The sequence below is a fragment of the Lingula anatina genome, chromosome 1, assembly GCF_051362555.1.
Source record: "Lingula anatina isolate TDL-2025a chromosome 1, LinAna3.0, whole genome shotgun sequence".
NCBI lineage: Eukaryota > Metazoa > Brachiopoda > Lingulata > Lingulida > Lingulidae > Lingula > Lingula anatina.
In genome coordinates this window covers 17,649,131-17,666,231 of record NC_141767.1, presented here as the reverse complement: position 1 = coordinate 17,666,231, position 17,101 = coordinate 17,649,131, and the positions used below count along the sequence as shown (strand labels likewise).

General features: G+C 36.4%; 2 protein-coding genes across 12 annotated transcripts in view; both read right to left on the bottom strand.

Moving 5' to 3' along the window:
* Positions 1-1,714: 1,714 nt before the first annotated feature.
* LOC106178153 (circularly permutated Ras protein 1) lies at positions 1,715-10,478 on the bottom strand. The gene is made up of 16 exons (XM_087000715.1): positions 10,159-10,478; positions 8,978-9,132; positions 8,396-8,602; positions 7,891-8,072; positions 7,402-7,593; positions 6,934-7,149; positions 6,421-6,572; positions 6,047-6,247; positions 5,509-5,593; positions 5,038-5,144; positions 4,614-4,765; positions 3,812-4,126; positions 3,401-3,524; positions 3,085-3,172; positions 2,736-2,867; positions 1,715-2,432 (listed from the first exon to the last, which is right to left on the bottom strand). Exons 1-16 carry the CDS (start codon positions 10,248-10,250, stop codon positions 2,328-2,330), a joined length of 2,505 nt encoding a protein of 834 aa, XP_086856841.1. The 5' UTR covers positions 10,251-10,478; the 3' UTR covers positions 1,715-2,327.
* A 4,332-nt stretch (positions 10,479-14,810) lies between these two features.
* LOC106178187 (anoctamin-4) overlaps positions 14,811-17,101 on the bottom strand; it is a 34,078-nt gene continuing 31,787 nt past the window's right edge. For all 11 annotated transcript variants that reach the window (XM_087000654.1, XM_087000669.1, XM_087000705.1 and 8 more), the window contains one exon: positions 14,811-16,916. In XM_087000654.1, coding sequence (XP_086856780.1) covers positions 16,758-16,916 — 159 coding nt within the window. In that variant the 3' untranslated portion in view covers positions 14,811-16,757. The remainder of the gene's footprint in view (positions 16,917-17,101) is intronic.

Here is a 17,101-nt window from a genome sequence, read left to right as displayed (position 1 = left end):
GAAAATTGGCCTATCTGTTTTTCTTATATTGTGTTTACAGTGTTGCATATATGCTGAAAAGTGAAAAAAAAAGCATAACTACTAAAATAGTGCCGATTTTCGAACTTGATCTGCATTTTATGAATATTCATCAGCTCTGTAAATATACAGCCAAAAAGTAAAACTGCCTTCCACTTATCGTGTTTACAATGAAAGTGCATGTCGCCGACGACAGAGACAGTGACGGCAACGACGGCGACGACAGACGCAGGTGATGGCAATATGTACAGACACATCTGTACATATTAACTGTACTGTTTGAGAACAGTAAGTGACATGGTTTTTCTTAAATGGTCATCATGGGAGCAGTGCCCAAAATAGGTTTTTTTCAAATTTTGATGCAATATTACATAATGTTTAACAGCATAATGATCATCAATTTTTAATAATAAAATATTAGTATCATGGACAAATAGTAAACGTGACTAACAAAGGTTTTTAGGCCGATGGAACTTCAAAGTCACACCTTCAAAATGCCAAAATGTAAACAAGACTGCACTGTTCTGAAATGGGTTTATTTCCATTTTTAACACTTTTTTAACATAAAACAAAATTAATAGGTTACTGCCATTTTTATATGATAAACTAAGAAAATTGATGAGATGTGAAAAATATCAATAGAACAGTGTTAAATGTCCAATTTCTTCCATTCTGAGATTCTGAACATAGTGAATGATTGAATCTGACAAACTGCAATGATATGAGTTTATTTCCATTTTTGAAACTTTATTACACAATACACGATAACAAGTTTACCATCATTTTTACATAATCAACTAACAATGTTGTAAAGATGCAGGAAATGTCAAACAAACACTTTTACGTATCTTATTACTTAAATAATAAGGCTATTAACATGCCTAAGAATTAAATCTGAGGAAATCTGAGGAAATGTGAAAAAACAGCATAACTTCTAAAATAATAGCCCGATTATGCTGATTTTCGAACTCAACCTGCGTTCTAGTAAGACTGACCATTCCTGTGAGTTTAATGACAATTGGGCTTACTGTTTTTCTTATATTGTGTTTACAGTGTTGCATATATGCTGAACAATGAAAAAACCGCATAACTACTAAAATAGTGGCCCGATCATGCTGATTTTCAAACTTGACCTGCGTTTTAGTAAGATTGATTATTCCTGTGAGTGTCATGACAACAGGCCTAACGGTTTTCCTTTAAATGTGTTTACAAGGTTGCATATATGCTGAAAAGTGAAAAAACAGCATAACTTCTACAATAATGGCCCGATCATGCTGATTTTCGAACTTGACCTGCGTTTTATGAATATTCATCAGCTCTGTAAATATAAAGCCAAAAAGTAAAACTGCCTTCCACTTATCGTGTTTACAAGGAAAGTGCACGGCGACGGCATCGGCATCGGCATCGCCATCGGCGACGGCGACGACAGACGCAGGTGATGGCAATATGTACAGACACATCTGTGTCTGTACATAAAAAGACAATTGTTCCAACAATAAACTTGCTTTTGTTAAGCTTTTCCCGTTCTGGCGACTTCTTTCGTTACCTAGACGTACATATGCAGGGTGGTCCGTATAAAGCCTTTAGTCAGGATAAACCAACTTATTGCTGTCAGTTTACAAAGGTTAATGGACTTTAATCATGATAAATAAATAAATGATTATAACGTGATCAGAATAAGAGACAACTAACTACGTTTGTGTATTAAAAAACTCAAAAGACAATTTTATTAATGCATTTTCAATAGAGGATAATCTTAAAAATCACAGTAAGTGGGTAATATAACATCTAAAATAGATCATCTTGATCTAACAATTATTTCAAATACTCTTTATGTTAAACAGAAAGATAGCAATTACAATTAAATTACCACATGCACCAAATGATAACAGGAAAAACATTTAACAAAGAGTACACAATAATAAGGCTAATTCAATAACATGTAGTAAATAGAACAATCGACATAATTAAAGTATTATCAGGAGTGTTACATGAAAATGCTTTTATCCATAAAATGGCTGGTTATTGACATTTATCCTACATCCATAGTCACATGTAGTTTCATTTTCACAACTATTTTAGTTCAACAATGTTTGTACAATAACTGATGTACAAGTGAATAAAAAAAAATCAAGAAGATGGAGGCGAAAGCATGTAAAAATCTTTTGTCCATCCTAGACCAATTACCCGAATCAATTTAGGTAATGGCTAAGGGTAATGTTATGTAACCACTGCATATAACACAAACATTAGAAACAATGTTTTAAATTTTCAAGGGATGTACAAAGAAAATGATCCATTTGTAATGTTTAACCATCAGACTTTGGTGTGCTGAAAGCCTCAGATTTGGAACGCTGTGCTTTGAACAACTGTTCATACAGTGCATCATTACATTCTGCTTTGCGGCTCTTCAACTGAAATCAAATACAATTTCAATAACTTCAAGTCAAAATTTCTTAGAAAGTGTAAAATCCCTGACTCTTAAAATTAGTTGAAACCCCCACCAACCAAAACCACCCTTTATAAATCAGTGGCAGCATGTTTACGAATACAATACTTTCACAAATGACTCTTAATTCTTTACTTCTTACACATTCAGAAATGCTCCATCATTACTTACATTCACAGTAACAACAACAACGATTGCTATTCCTATTAATATGAATAACACCCCATAGATCTTAAACAATTTCAGAATTCTAAATCACAAAAAATACCTTTTTAAGTCCCTTTTTCCCCTTTTTATTGCCTAGATTTGGGGGTGCACTAACGCATGCCTCTGCCACCTCAGACACCTCGTCCATCTCATCATCACTGTGGGTGCTGCCACCATACAGCTGCCTCTCAGACTGAAGAAAAAAATATATATATGTAGCAGGCGTCAAGAAATATAGATGGACGTGATGTTCAAGACAATCTACACTCACACTTTATTGACATGAAGTGATGAAACACGTGGGACATAAGGCCACATTTGTGTTACAGATATAAAAAAAAATCTGAATTGGTCTGAGCACATACTGTATCTTGTGAAGTGATGGGACATGCAACATTTTGTTTCATTACCTGTAACTGTGCATTGACAGTCTGCTCTATAGGTGCTATATTACAAAAGAACTGTCTGTAGGCTGCCCTTGCTGATGTATTGGTTTTCCTTGAAGAAAAAAAAATCATCTCTCACAGTTACCTAGCAACACCAAGTTTTACAGCTGCACTGAATTAATATCAAGACAAAAACAAATATAACCATTAACATCTACATCAGATCCCACTTTGCTCAAAGCACTGTCTATTATCTGGGATCAATACATCATACAAGCAAACAGACACAAGTGCTAGTCTAACATCTCTTGACACTTAGATGACTGTTATCTAGACTCACGTGTGCCTGGATACAAGCCTCTGCTTTGTGAATGCGTTCAGTCTGGAGGCGGTGTAATCCCCCTGGAGTGCCAAGCGTGCCGTCGTCTGCGCTGTGTGAGCACCTATCACCTGCAGGTTCATTTCTGAAATGGAGACACTGAAGTCATTAAAAGGGACCCGAGCCATTCATCTTAACTCTTTTTTTTTTAAATCTAAATAATATTGAGAAAATAATTCTAAAAAAGCTAGATAGAAACTTTGTTTTAAAATTGTACACATTCCTTTTGAGATTTAAATCTGTAGTCCTCTTACACTTAATCCCTGTATACACGCAATATAGTCTGTCATGGGCAAACAGTGACCACCTGGATACACCTAAAACACCATGTTTACTTGACCAGTCAGTCACAACTAACACAATGTCACCAACCTCTCTCTGCCACATTCCTGTCCTTTGTGATGGGTTTGCTTTGGGTGAGGACTCTCATGGCTTGAGAGCCCTCTAGGTCTGTGTATTTGATCTGTAACTGGAAAGGCAGTTCTGAGAGGTCTCCTACCCCAGCGTCACCTGTACTGGGACCAGCTTCTGCTCCAATTTTAGCCCCTGTTTCTGCTCCAACTTCATCCCCTGCTTCTGCTTCAACTTTAGCCCCTGCTCCTGCTTCAACTTTAGGTCCTGCTTCTGCTCCAACTTCAGCCCCTGCTTCAGATTCTGTTTTTTCTGTGGTCACCTGGGCGTCAGCCACTGTATTATGAAATACAAAGGGAAAATACATTCTTCTTGAACTTGACTTCAGACATAAATTTGAATATTTCTGTGGCATGAAAAAAGCCAATGTATTATGTAATTAAGGTAAAATGTTATTTTGAACCTTGGATATAGATTCACTAGTATATTTGAATTTATCAAAAGTAAGAAGAAAATACTTTTGAACCAAATCTAGTATAAAATTGATGCACAACAGATAGATATACTGCAGTATTACCAATCTCACTGAGATTCTCATGTTTAGCATATGGCTAAACCTAAGTTCATATTTAAAATCTCATAGTGAGCCCAGGTGAAGATTTCATTTTCAAATCTCATAGTGAGCCCAGGTGAAGATTTCATTTTCACTGTTTCCAAAGCAAATACATGTAGCCCCTTGTATGAACCTTCATCAGTGAGGCATTGTCAAACCATTACAGTTTTTTTTTCAAATTCAAAGTCTAACAACTGCCATAAATTTTACCTTCTTCCTTGCCTTCTTCTTCATTTTTCTTTTCCTTTTTCTGCTTTTTCTGATGCCTCACTCCATACTCGAAGGTAACCTCTGTGTCAGCGGTCACATTCCCAATAAACTTTGTTGCTCTGCTCTCTTTGCTCTCTTCATCACGTATATATCTGCATGAAAATATTGTACTCTCTGACAAAACACATGATGTATGAAACAGAGATATATACAATCCAGCTTAAGATGTAAATATTACCAAATACTAGGACAGGACACGATAATTCAGCTCCTTTGAAGTTTCTGCAATTCAACAACAACTTGGATTCACCTAAGATTATTCTTGCGGACATTAGTGAACGCAGTATAATTAAATAAGCAGCAATCTAGTTTTAAAATAATTTCAAACATGATCTGAAACTTAAATGGCAAATGTTATACTTACAAGCCCTTGTGAAGAATAAACGTAGCCGTGACATTTGTTGCAATGATAGGATCTGCCAAAATACTGCCAAACTCTTGGGTAAGTTTTAGTGGATCTACTATGTTCACCTACAACATGGCAATTAAAATTAAGGATATGTCGTAATAACATTGTTATCATACATTAAATACAACAAATAATATTTCAATGGTTCACTATCATGTGGTATAAAAGGGAAAGTAGGCCATTCTTTACAGAGCATGCAGGGCCACCAACTGTACACAGGCATGTGTTGGAAATCATTAACTTTTGGCTAAAGATTCTCTTGACTTTTAGGTGCAGTTCTACAAGCACACCCACTGATGTTAAATAAACCACATCCTGGTGATACAAATATTTATATATACTGATATAGTATGAGTAAAATCTTATGTTCCTATACCTGTAACCACATGTAATGGACACAGGGTTAATTCAGGTGCTCCATCTTACCTGTCCTCCTGTGGTGTCTGCCACTTTCCCCAGTTCTACCAGCTTGCAATCTGTCCCCTTGATTGTGATCACAGAGACACCAACACTAAACACAATGTAAGGGGATACAATATAGAAGTCTCCTGTTCTGTATGGAATTTTACACACATAAATGCATGCATACACAAACAGAGTTCGATTACACAGTAAAAAATAATAAAACTTGTTGAGGATCAAGTATTCTCTTGGTCTGTACCAGTAACAATCACTCTTGACAGAAAACAAAGTGTTACAATTAATATCGTTATCCACTGAAAAAATAACTTTAAAAAGACCATGCAGGTACTAAATGCCATCATTTGAGGTGCCAGACAAAACAGAAAAAGTGCAAGGCTAGGATAACAATCTGTTTTAGTAATGCTATTACTGTAAAAAAAAAAAAAAAAAAAAAAAAAAAAAAATTCACCATCACTCTGTCAGAAATTTCAATATTCCCAATACAACACTCTTGGATAAATATCTATGGCATGTTCAACATATTTTGATAAAGTATCCTCACCCTTTGTCAACAGCCATCTGTCCAACCTCTGTATAGAACTCCTCTGCGGCCTCCTGGCTATTTTCTTCATCCAGTCTCCCCAGGCCCACATTGGCCATGCCGTCTGTGCATATGATCACCTTGGAGGCCGTGTATTTGGATGCCATGGCGACAGCTATTAACAGTGCTGGTCCAAGAGCTGTGCCTCCTCCCTCCTCAAGGCTAGAAAAGATATATATGAAATCATTCATCATAAGAACTTGAGCTCCCTTTTGTCTCAAAACAATACAAATGGAGACAAATTATACTTTTTCCCTTTTGTTAGAAATGATTTCAGCATGATAAATCATAAAATCATTTTTACTAAAGAAACGTGTTTATCCAATCAGACACACTCAAACACTTTTTTGTCCAAGTTCTGCCTTGTATCTTTGACATTCTTTGGTAGCTGAAGGTCAGAGGCTATGTCAACTAGGGCATCTTTGGATGTCAGCTTGTCCCCGGTTACTGTAATGGGGGTTCCAGAGCCATCTCCTATCACTGTCACCTGAAATATGGTAATTAAATCACTGGAAAATGAGCAAAATCTGATTACGGGACAATGTAGTGTTTGTGGAAGTGAATGTTGGATGTGAAAGGTTAAGAGTGACAGTTTAACTAATAGTAAGGGTTCATATCACAGCCATCTGCTGAGAGAATATGACAGTGTGTTAGGTGTGATAGTGTTTTGTGACAAAAGCTTGTTAGTGTGATCACAGTTCACAGTCACAGCACTCCAGGGGTGACAAGACAGTGCTAATAGGATGACATAACAGTGCTGAGAGAATGGCATGACAGTGTGAGAATGAGACGGAGAGGGTGGTTTACCTTGATACATGCAAGGTGTTACAGAACATGACATCACTCACCTCATTGTTGAATTCAATAAGAGCCACCCTACGGTTCGGATGGTCCTTTTCTAACTCGGCCAGCTGATGTGCCACTGCTGCCTGGACACCCTGTAGTCTGGACACATAGGTCACATTATGGCGCTGACCGGGGAGATGCTGGTCTTCATGACGCTCGTTAAATGACTGAAGTCTACTCAGGCGCTCTCTACCACGCAAGTTTACTTTACCTGGAACCTGGAACACGCAGAAAGACTATCAAATCTCCAGTTAATAAATCATATTTTAATACTTTAAAACTTCACCAAAATCAAGAACATTCAGTTAAAAACTAAAGCATTTTTGTCTCTTCCCAATAACTGGCAATTAACTAGAAGCAAATATTTCAATTCCAATATCAATTGAATATCATACTTGCAAAAAGGCAAAATATACATGTGTAAAAAGAATACATATATACAATAGCATATGTAGTATCACCCACTGTACCTCAGTCGTAACACACATACTGCCAGAAGTGTCCACTACAAATATGACCACAGACTCGTCAGCCCCAGACTTCCCACTGGCCGTGGTCACTGGAGCTGGCTGGATCATATAGGTTACGTCCTCTTTCTGTGGCATCTCCTCTGGCACCAGGTCCACAATGTTACCCTCCCCACAGAATTCACACGTCCACACCTGAGGAAACAAGACGGAAATGGCATAAAAGACCTGGTCATTTTTGTGCATGATTCCTTCATTTAATGCATGTCCTCTGTTGTATCAAGGAGGTTTGTTATTTTCTTCTAAAAAGGGGAAGTCTTTTTATGTGAAAAAGTGGACCTTGTTACCCACTTAATTGAACCCACTCAATTCTCAACTAATGGTGAAGCACGAGTGGTTCCCTTAGTCAATACATTTGTACAATCCAAATGTGTCGCACATATAACTGACATATATGTATATGTGAGAGATCTGAGTTTTCCAAACACTAACCTGGTCCTCTCCCTGATTATGCAATTTGCTGATATGGGACAGAAGAGCCTGGCACTTGCTGCAAGACACTGGGTCCCCTGTGTGCATGTGGCTGGGAGATGTCAATGTTTGGAATTTGATAGAGACTACATTAGTGTCGGCTCGTCTGAATTTCTTCCCTTGAACATTGGCCTGTGTTACACCTGTAATGATGAGGATACATTCATGAGGGAGATGTAATTGTGGCTTGCATGGCTAGCTCAAGTTTAATTTATTGATGCACTTTTGCTTCTTCATTTTCTAATCCACATGACTGCCTGTTATAAGACAAGCCCCTTATTGCTATGAAATTTTTTAAGTTTTGTAAAATTTGTTTGCTTCATGTCAGAAAGAGAATGTTATGAGTGTCTAAAAAAATAATGAAATGTACGAAAGTAAAATACTGGAAAAAAGGAGGCATTTTAAATTCCCTCCTGATTACCTTTCATTATAATGAAATTTATGAAATCAAGATCCCATATCTCACCTGCTGCAGGCACAGACCTCCAATGGCTCATCTTCTTCTTCTTCTTCTCAGATTTGAGCTGGCCTGGTTTAGGAGCAGATGCATGCTCTTTTGGTTTTGAAGAAGATCCACGAAGACTTGAAAAAAAACTCGAGAAAAATCCTCCAGACCTCGGGGGTAGGGGTGGAGGAGGGGGTGGGGCTCCACCTGCCAATGGAGGGCCACCTCCTAGAAATCAAAAGAACCATCTTTAAATAAAACGTAATTGAATAAATAAACAATGATATGCCCCTTCATATATGACAAAGTTAAAGTTTGATATCAAATTAACTTAATTATATCTTGTCTAAACAGACCATGTGAATATAACTTGTATCATACTGACAGCCAATTTAATGCTTTTATTTAATGTGATTGTAACTTATTAAATGTGCTTAAATCGTTATTTTCAAGGTACCTCACATAAAACGCCCCTTTTGTCCTACATAGTTGCATAATGTCACATCAGATGTTACATACGAGATGTGACAGCTTGCAACTGGTGTAATAAGTCCTAAAATTATCATCAGACCTAGTACACTGTATACATGTTACCGTCATTACCAGGTATCTCCTCATATCTCTGCTCTTCCGCGTTATCATATACAGCTGCATCTGCCACCACTGGGTCCTTTGGAGTTTCACCAACATTATCATAGGCAACAGCAGCTGCTGCTACAGCTCTGGGAGCAAGCTCATCATAATCACTTTCATCATCACTGAAAAATTACAGCTGTGGTTAAAGAAATGTCCCAAACCTAAGAATTCAAAGGCTATTACTTAAAGCTATCCATTGTGATTCACTAAAATTTCACACATTATTTCTTTCTTGCTCATTGCTGAGGTATGAAAATTGTTAACAGAATCATGTAGCAGTCATCCTGTATACATAATGTATGTCATAATAGTTCAAGCACTTCTTGTTTTAAAGGAATACATTTCTAGTAAGTCATCCTAACGTTCATTAAATTTTTGGAAATTATGCATAATATGTTGTAAAACTACGTTTACGTGTAACACAGTGCTTGGACAAATGTGGTATGCAGCCTTCAACTTTTAGTTCTGTACACTTTATTTGTCTTATACTCATTAAATCACCTCCATTAGTTATACACTGTACTGGTGCGGCAGTACCAGTATACAGACTGAGGGTTTTTACCCAGAAAAGGCTACATGGCTAACTATCTTCACTTTCATGATTTAACATTTTCAAGAGAGCTAGGAGCTAGGCCTACTACTACATGTACATGTACATCTGATTCCATGTACCAATAAATGGGTGTGAGCTGCAGACAAACTGCTATCTTGGGAATTCCCCGAGAGTAGAGCCTACATATAAATCTACTAATAAATGGGTGTGTGCTGCAGACTGAAACTGTAATTTCGGAATTCCCCGAGATAAAAACACCCTATACATTGTAAATCTATGGACAAGTGCCAAGTACTACATGGTAGTACAATATGCATTAACATAATATGCTATGCAAGTACAGTGTATTCTGCTCATATGAAGTCTTGTGGGTTGATATGATACATTATAAAAACAAGCACCGGTGGCTAGTAATTTGAAATCTTGATAAAACCACCGACCAAACTACGAGGAAACGGCAACAAAACAAGTAAACTGGCATCAAAATAAAATAGTAAACAATACTCAATTTGAAATCACACGACGCCCTCCCAAAGCTTTGCATTCCTGTAAGCTGGGGGTCAGATATGTTAAACATTCCGTGTTAATTATTTACCTCAGTGTCATTCCATGTTCAAGTTCGTCTTCTGACACACATTCTTCATCAGAATTCTCGTAGTCATATACGTATTTTGAAGCGAAATCCATTTTCACTTTCCAGTTTCACAACACAGTAGCATGGAGCAAAGGAAAACGCTGGTTACCGTCTCATAAGCGTCCTTTGCGTATTTGCTTCGAAGAAGAACAACAGTTTTGATTGGAATTGATATTCCAACTCTGTTAATACAGAAATTGATTACCATTAACCAAAGCTTATATTATATTCAGGTACAACTGCGACGTTCAGTATCAGCGCTTGCGGAAGTAGTTTGTAAACTAGGTCAGCTCGAAGTCACATGACGTCATCAACATGATGTGGTCAGCACCCAATCTTATCGGTGACCTCACTTTTCCCTGTAATATTACGTGTAGCATATATTTCCTAAGCCGCGCGAACTATGATTACAGAAACAGAATTGACGACGAAGCACACTTATTCATCAAAATGGTTTATTGACAATCTTGGTCAAAAATTAATAATGAAGACTTGCTTCCTGTGTAAGGCCTAAAGCCGACTGTATAAATCTCGTTCACAATATAGGCCTATAGGCCTATGGGTAGATCCATTTGAGGAAAACAGAAAAGTGGACATAAAGTTAAAGATTTATTCATGATTTTTTACTTTTTCTAAATGTCTGTTGACAGAAAGTGATGAATCTGGGTTTTGTATAAATTTAAAATTTATGCCTTGCTAGTAGGCCTACTGTATGTTGAATTTTCGTATTCAGTAACGAAGGTTTTAGTCTATTTCTCTAGGCCCCTATAGAAAATTTTTTTTTAAAATGACAGCCCTTTTGGATAAAATTTGCGTTTATATTGGGCCTACTATAAAAAAATTGGAGTGCGGTAAAGGGGTATAACGAGATGCACGTTTATTTTACTGGCGCATTTTGTCCTTAAAGGGATAATAACTCTTCGTATGAAATCTGTATTTCACAATAAAAACATTGTGAGTGACTCATAAAAATATAATATATTCTGTTTTCCCACAAAAACGGCTGTTATAGCTATTATTCTGATATCTGAGCTTGTCTTTAGACCACGTGACCTCCATTGATGGCTATACTCTTTTAACAAAAAACCAAACTTTTTAGAAAAAAACCAGGGACTAACTTTGAATGTAAAAATGGATTCATTAACCATTGGTAAGTATGGGAAAATTGTTGTTTACTCCAGGAAAATTCATTTTTTGGCCGAAACGAAGAGTTATTATCACTTTAACCTCAAGTAGGCCTAGGCCTATATATATTCTCACAGTGCCTGGTAACGAATGCCTTGCTAATTACTCAATACTGTAATAATTACACATGCAGTGTGTCATGTAAAACATTTGACTGTGCCTCGTCACCATATCGTATTGTCAATAATGGATGTAACTGAATTGCACTCTTTATTCACGTTTTCTGAATAGGAATGCTTAAGTAAGACACACATGCAGGGAAACTTGAAATGCTCAGAAATATGATTTTAGGCTACTATGCGTATTCATTGGGGTGGAGATAATCTTTTTTTTATTTTTTGAAAGAATGGAGCGTTTTTTTGGTAAATTTTACTTGGAAATTTTACTCAGAACTAAAAAAAATAGCGAAATAGTTTCATTTAATTATATTTGTTAAAATAATTGTTATTGTTGAAATTCTTTCATCAGACGTTTCATGTATTGAACTATTAATGTCAGTGGCGAATTTAGAGGGGGGTCAGGGGGTGTCCTGACCCCCCCCCCCCCTTTGGTTTCTGAAAAATATATCACACCAATATTCCCCTCTTGAAATTAGAATTTTGACTAGCTAAATTATAGTTCTAAACCGTACAAAAGGGCACTGTTTGCTCTCCAAAACAACAAAGGGATGATGGTCGGCTTCAAATCCTGGTTTTCCGGACCTTCAAATAATCCTGGATCCGCCCCCGTAATATGCCCTTTACTTCAATACCTTAACTACTGTTGTATATCCCGTCTTATTATTTTTTAAAATAAAATTAAAATACGTTAAATTTTCAAAATTGTAAAGATTACCGAACTTTAAAGGATTTTACACTTAAATTAATAATAATAATAATAATAATAATAATAATAATAATAATAATAATAATAATAATAATAATTAAAAAGTCACGAAATTCCCGCAAAATCAATGTTTCTTTGAAAAAGGTGAGATCATTGGTCGACTTGAATTTGATGTTTCATACCACATTTTCCACAGTAATGCCATTTCTCCCTGAACATTGCAGAAGGTAATAGCAATGACAAGTAGGGGTTTTATCAGATACCATACTTTTTAAACCAATGAAAGACTCTAAATTGGGATATGAAAGTAGACAGAAAATATGGCTTTGGTGCATTTTCAAACTCCTAAATTTATATAATTCTTTTTAAATAGTAGCAGTGTTTGGTAACGTCGGCAAATGAAGTTATCGAATGGTTTATTTCGATACTTTAATGTGCGTCAACTAACTTGTTAATATTGACTGAATGCATGCCCTAAGCCTGACGGCTAGGTAAATAAAACTGTTTACGCAGGTAACGACAATGTATTGATTTAAGAGCACGTGATCGTCTTTCACGCCTTCTATTATATTATTTCAAAACTCAGTTCAATAAGTTCAACCATTTGACTTAGCTGGAAATTCCAACATTTGTTTGCTACTTTTAGAAAATTCCCAATATGATAAAAAAAGTTTGGGAAACTCTTACAAGAGTTAATAAAGAATTTTGGAAGGTTCTTTACTTGTCATCGTCGGTGCGACAAATTATTCATCATATGTTTAAAACGGAATGGGCGTCGTTTGCAGTTCTAACCGAGTGACAAGCATCACCACTCGTCCTTCACAAAGAGAAACGACCAGACCCCCTGCAGCGCTGGTTGTTGAGGAGTGCGATTTCACAGACAATGTACCTGAGACGTCCAGTGAATCTACAAGTGGTTTGTGGATACCGAGCGAAAGTCGTTTTAGCGCTTTGTCTTTGGGGCGAACATTCACACCAGGATCGATCCATAAAATCAAAGAAACATCCCTCCCTCGGCCCATCAAATGTTCGCTGGATCCTAATACCAACAAATCAGAAAAATTAGCTGAAAGAACCAGCCGAAGATTGTTCTTTGATCAGCCGAATGGGAGTGAAGTAATTCACAAGGACGTGCTGCCGTCATGCCAAGAGCGTCAGCGAGACACCTTAAAATGTCACTCTGAAAGTGGTTTGTTGGACAAAAGTCATTTTGGTACTGGTCGGGTGACGAGTGCTAACAGCACCACGCATCCTTCTCAGAGAGAGCAGACCAGACCCTCTCCAATGCTGCTTGTTCAGGAGTGCGATTTCACAGATAAAGTAGGCCTACCTGAGACGACGTCCAGTGAATCTGAAAGTGGTTTGTGGACAAAGAACGAAAGTCGTTTAAGCGCCTTGTCCTTGGGACGAAAACCCAGACCAGGATCGGCCCAGAAAACATCCATCCCTGTGCCCACCAAATGTTCGCTGAGCCCTAGATTTAACAAATCAACTCAAACAACATTCCTTGGACAGCTGAGTAGAAGCGAAATGGTTCACGAGGACGTGCCGCCGTCATGCCGAGAGCGTCAGCGTAGCACCTTATGCGATTCTGGACTTGACACATCAAGCGACATATTCCAAAGTCGCGAGTCCACGTTTTGTTCTGGTGGCACGTCAGGATTCTACAGACCCTCCTCATCGACGACGATTTATCATATCTACAGGTATCAATACTGTCAGTTCGGCAACGAAAATAAACAATTATTGTCACCAGAAGAGACTTTCTTGTCAAACAGCACTTCCTCATATGCGGAATATGATACTGCAGCAGATAGTGAGGATCTCAGTGATTTTGACGACATTCCGTTACCCTGAAGGAACTTAATGTACACTTGGATTACCTTACAAGAGACATAATCACGGATGTCACTCAGGCTCAATAGACTTGAAATCATGTATCTTGTTTAATGTATCTTTAAAATTCAGAAAACTTCTGACTTTGGTTTGCGGTTTCCAACATGCGACGTACAATCACCAAAATAATAAGGTTATTTTAAAGATGTATCATGTTGGTGTGCTGTGCTTCTTTTAGTTATTTTTTGGCTATCAAAGTATATATATAAATATTATTCAAGGCATTTTAATTTGTTTGTGTTCTCATGGATAAAGGGACATATTTCACTTATGTATATAGACAAGTGTATTTTGTAATTATTTCATAAATTTAGCAGAAATGAATGCTTTACAGCCTTTACAGCGTAAATGCTTGCAAATATTCTTCAGCGACGATGTGATATTCTTATTTATATAATCGTACTTTTAGTGTGTTTATAACTTGTATTTTGTACTACCAGTATCTGCCAGTATTCAAGCTGGAATAAATTATCCGTCCATCCATCTGATCATTTGGCTTTATGATTTATTTATACCATGTTGAAATCATTCGTATGAAAATGTTCAGTAAATAATTATTACACATTATGATATCAGACACGTTTCGGATCAATTTGAAATAAAAATTTAACGAAAAGTTAATTGCTTGACAGTTGCTAAATTGTCACTAGTGAAGCAAATGAATCTTTGGCGGGAAGTAAATGTAAGTACCTAACAACAGAAACAGGTTACCGTTCTACAAATGCTCTTTTATTTATAAAGAATCCTATTAACGTAATAAAAATACGTTTTCAAAAATCTGGTAGTAGTAGTAGCCGTTTTCTTTACATGAGCTAATGGTCAAATATTACACTTGGAAAATGACCCAAGGAGAAGGAAAATAATTATATTTGTACTGTTACTCTGAGAATACGGTTTCGGCGTTAAGTGCATGCAACACAAGAAACACGTATAAAAGAAGCTAAACCCATTATAGAAAACAACAATCACCTACTGAGAGGTGAATTAAATCTACCCACATACCCGGTACACGTCCTAGTATATTGAAAGGGAGATGAGCAAAGCTCTGTCATGACTGTGAACACGGCCTGCGGTGCAGACAATTGCAAATTTCGCAAAATGAAAACAATTCTAGTCAAGCATTTAGAATTTTTGCTCTGGATTCACTTATTCTAAAGACAACTGTTTACACACATTCTGTCAGTGTTTTAAATTTTAACAGTGCTTATTTCACGACTAGAATAACAAAGACATAGATACATTTGACATAATTTGTGAATCCAAGCTTGATACTGATCACCAGATAGTACAATTTGATAGAAAAAATATATAGCTATCTCCTTCTTTAATCTAAACTGTATGGTGCTGCAATAATTTGAAATAATGAAAATGACTACCTTTATGTGTGATCAGGGAGATATTTTAGAGAAAAATTTCAAAGAAAATAGGTTAACTGTTGTAAATATTCCAGAACAGCTGAAAGAACCATGCTCCGGCAAAAATCAGTGTATTTCACACCTTCTGTACAAACATTTTCAGACTGAATGAGTCTGTGATATCCTACCATGATATCTGTTTAAATCCAATAAAATGCACTCTACAATTGATACAGAATCAACAGATAAAAAATAAACTTACAAAATTGAAAATGTAAACAAATTTTCAAGTACTGATTATGTACACTGTATATATCTAAGTATGAAACCAGAGGCCTGTTTCACAAAATGACTGAAGTTGAAAATTTGTCAAAGCAAAGATTTATGTGTGAATAAATAGCTAAGCTGATCTAAAAAGACTACGCATACCTTGTTTTGTTGGTTTTTTACCAAGCCCACAGAGCATATTGTGATTGTCTTAGTGATGATTTTAACTCTTGAGTGGTGATGATAGCCACTTCAATATCACAACTACATGTATACACTTATAATTTCAAATGTCCAGTTTAGCAGTCTAAGCTTAACCTCAAAACTGAGTTTTTCTTTGTGAAACAGGCCTCAGAACTGCCAGAACAGAATCTTGTAATAAGCAGACAACATAGATCATCTGCACAAAAATGTAACCGACTTTATCAGAACCAATATATTCATTCTCAAAACAATTAACCAATTATTTTTTCTTGAAACAAACAATGGCATAATTTGTCCAATACGGACAAATATCTTATGTGGAATTGAAAACCAAATCCCTTATTGTTGCTTGCTCAAATATTCAAACTGATTGCCTTTGCATTTAATGCTGGTATTATCTAAATCTGCTCTTCATAAAACATTAAAAACTTTAAAATTAATAGATTTACCGTAATTGGTGAAAGTGGCATACATTTATCAACAATATAGAATTCACAGACCAGTATCTGCAAAGTAACAGATACAATTTTGTTATAAAAATGTAAATCAATTTCTCAGCTTATCAAGAATACAGTCAACAAAGCATATCTCCTGAGCATATTGTGAACCTTTAACAACTGTAGTAAACATATGACAGAAAGATCAAGTCTTCTCCTTTGTAAAAAATAGCCCCTGATACATAACTGTACACAAAGACAATGAGATATATACATACACATATCTAGACTCTTTACTTTTCCTGTATAACAACCCTCAATTATTCATCCTTTATCTAAAAAAGTGCAAAAATCATTTCTTGTTAACACTGAAATTCTGAATACAGAGGTATTAATCTTGCTTCTCTCTTTCGTTTTTAGATTTCTCTAGTTCTGCCGTGTAAAGAGCTTCCTTGGCTAAGTAATTCTCTCTCAGCATCTGGATCTTGATGAAACCTGGTACATCAGGGATGATGAAGGCAACAATGAAGCGAAGTAAGAATACAACATGCTGGAAGATAAGAAACAAAGCTGATATAGTTACAGTATAACCCCTGTGCTGTGATTAAATTGGATGTTTATTCAGACTGTGTGAAAACATGGTTAACAAAACTGTCACAGACCCTAAATTGGTCTGAAATTTTAGACTAAAAGTTGGCCAACTTCAGTTCACAAAAAAATCAATAGTAGTCCACT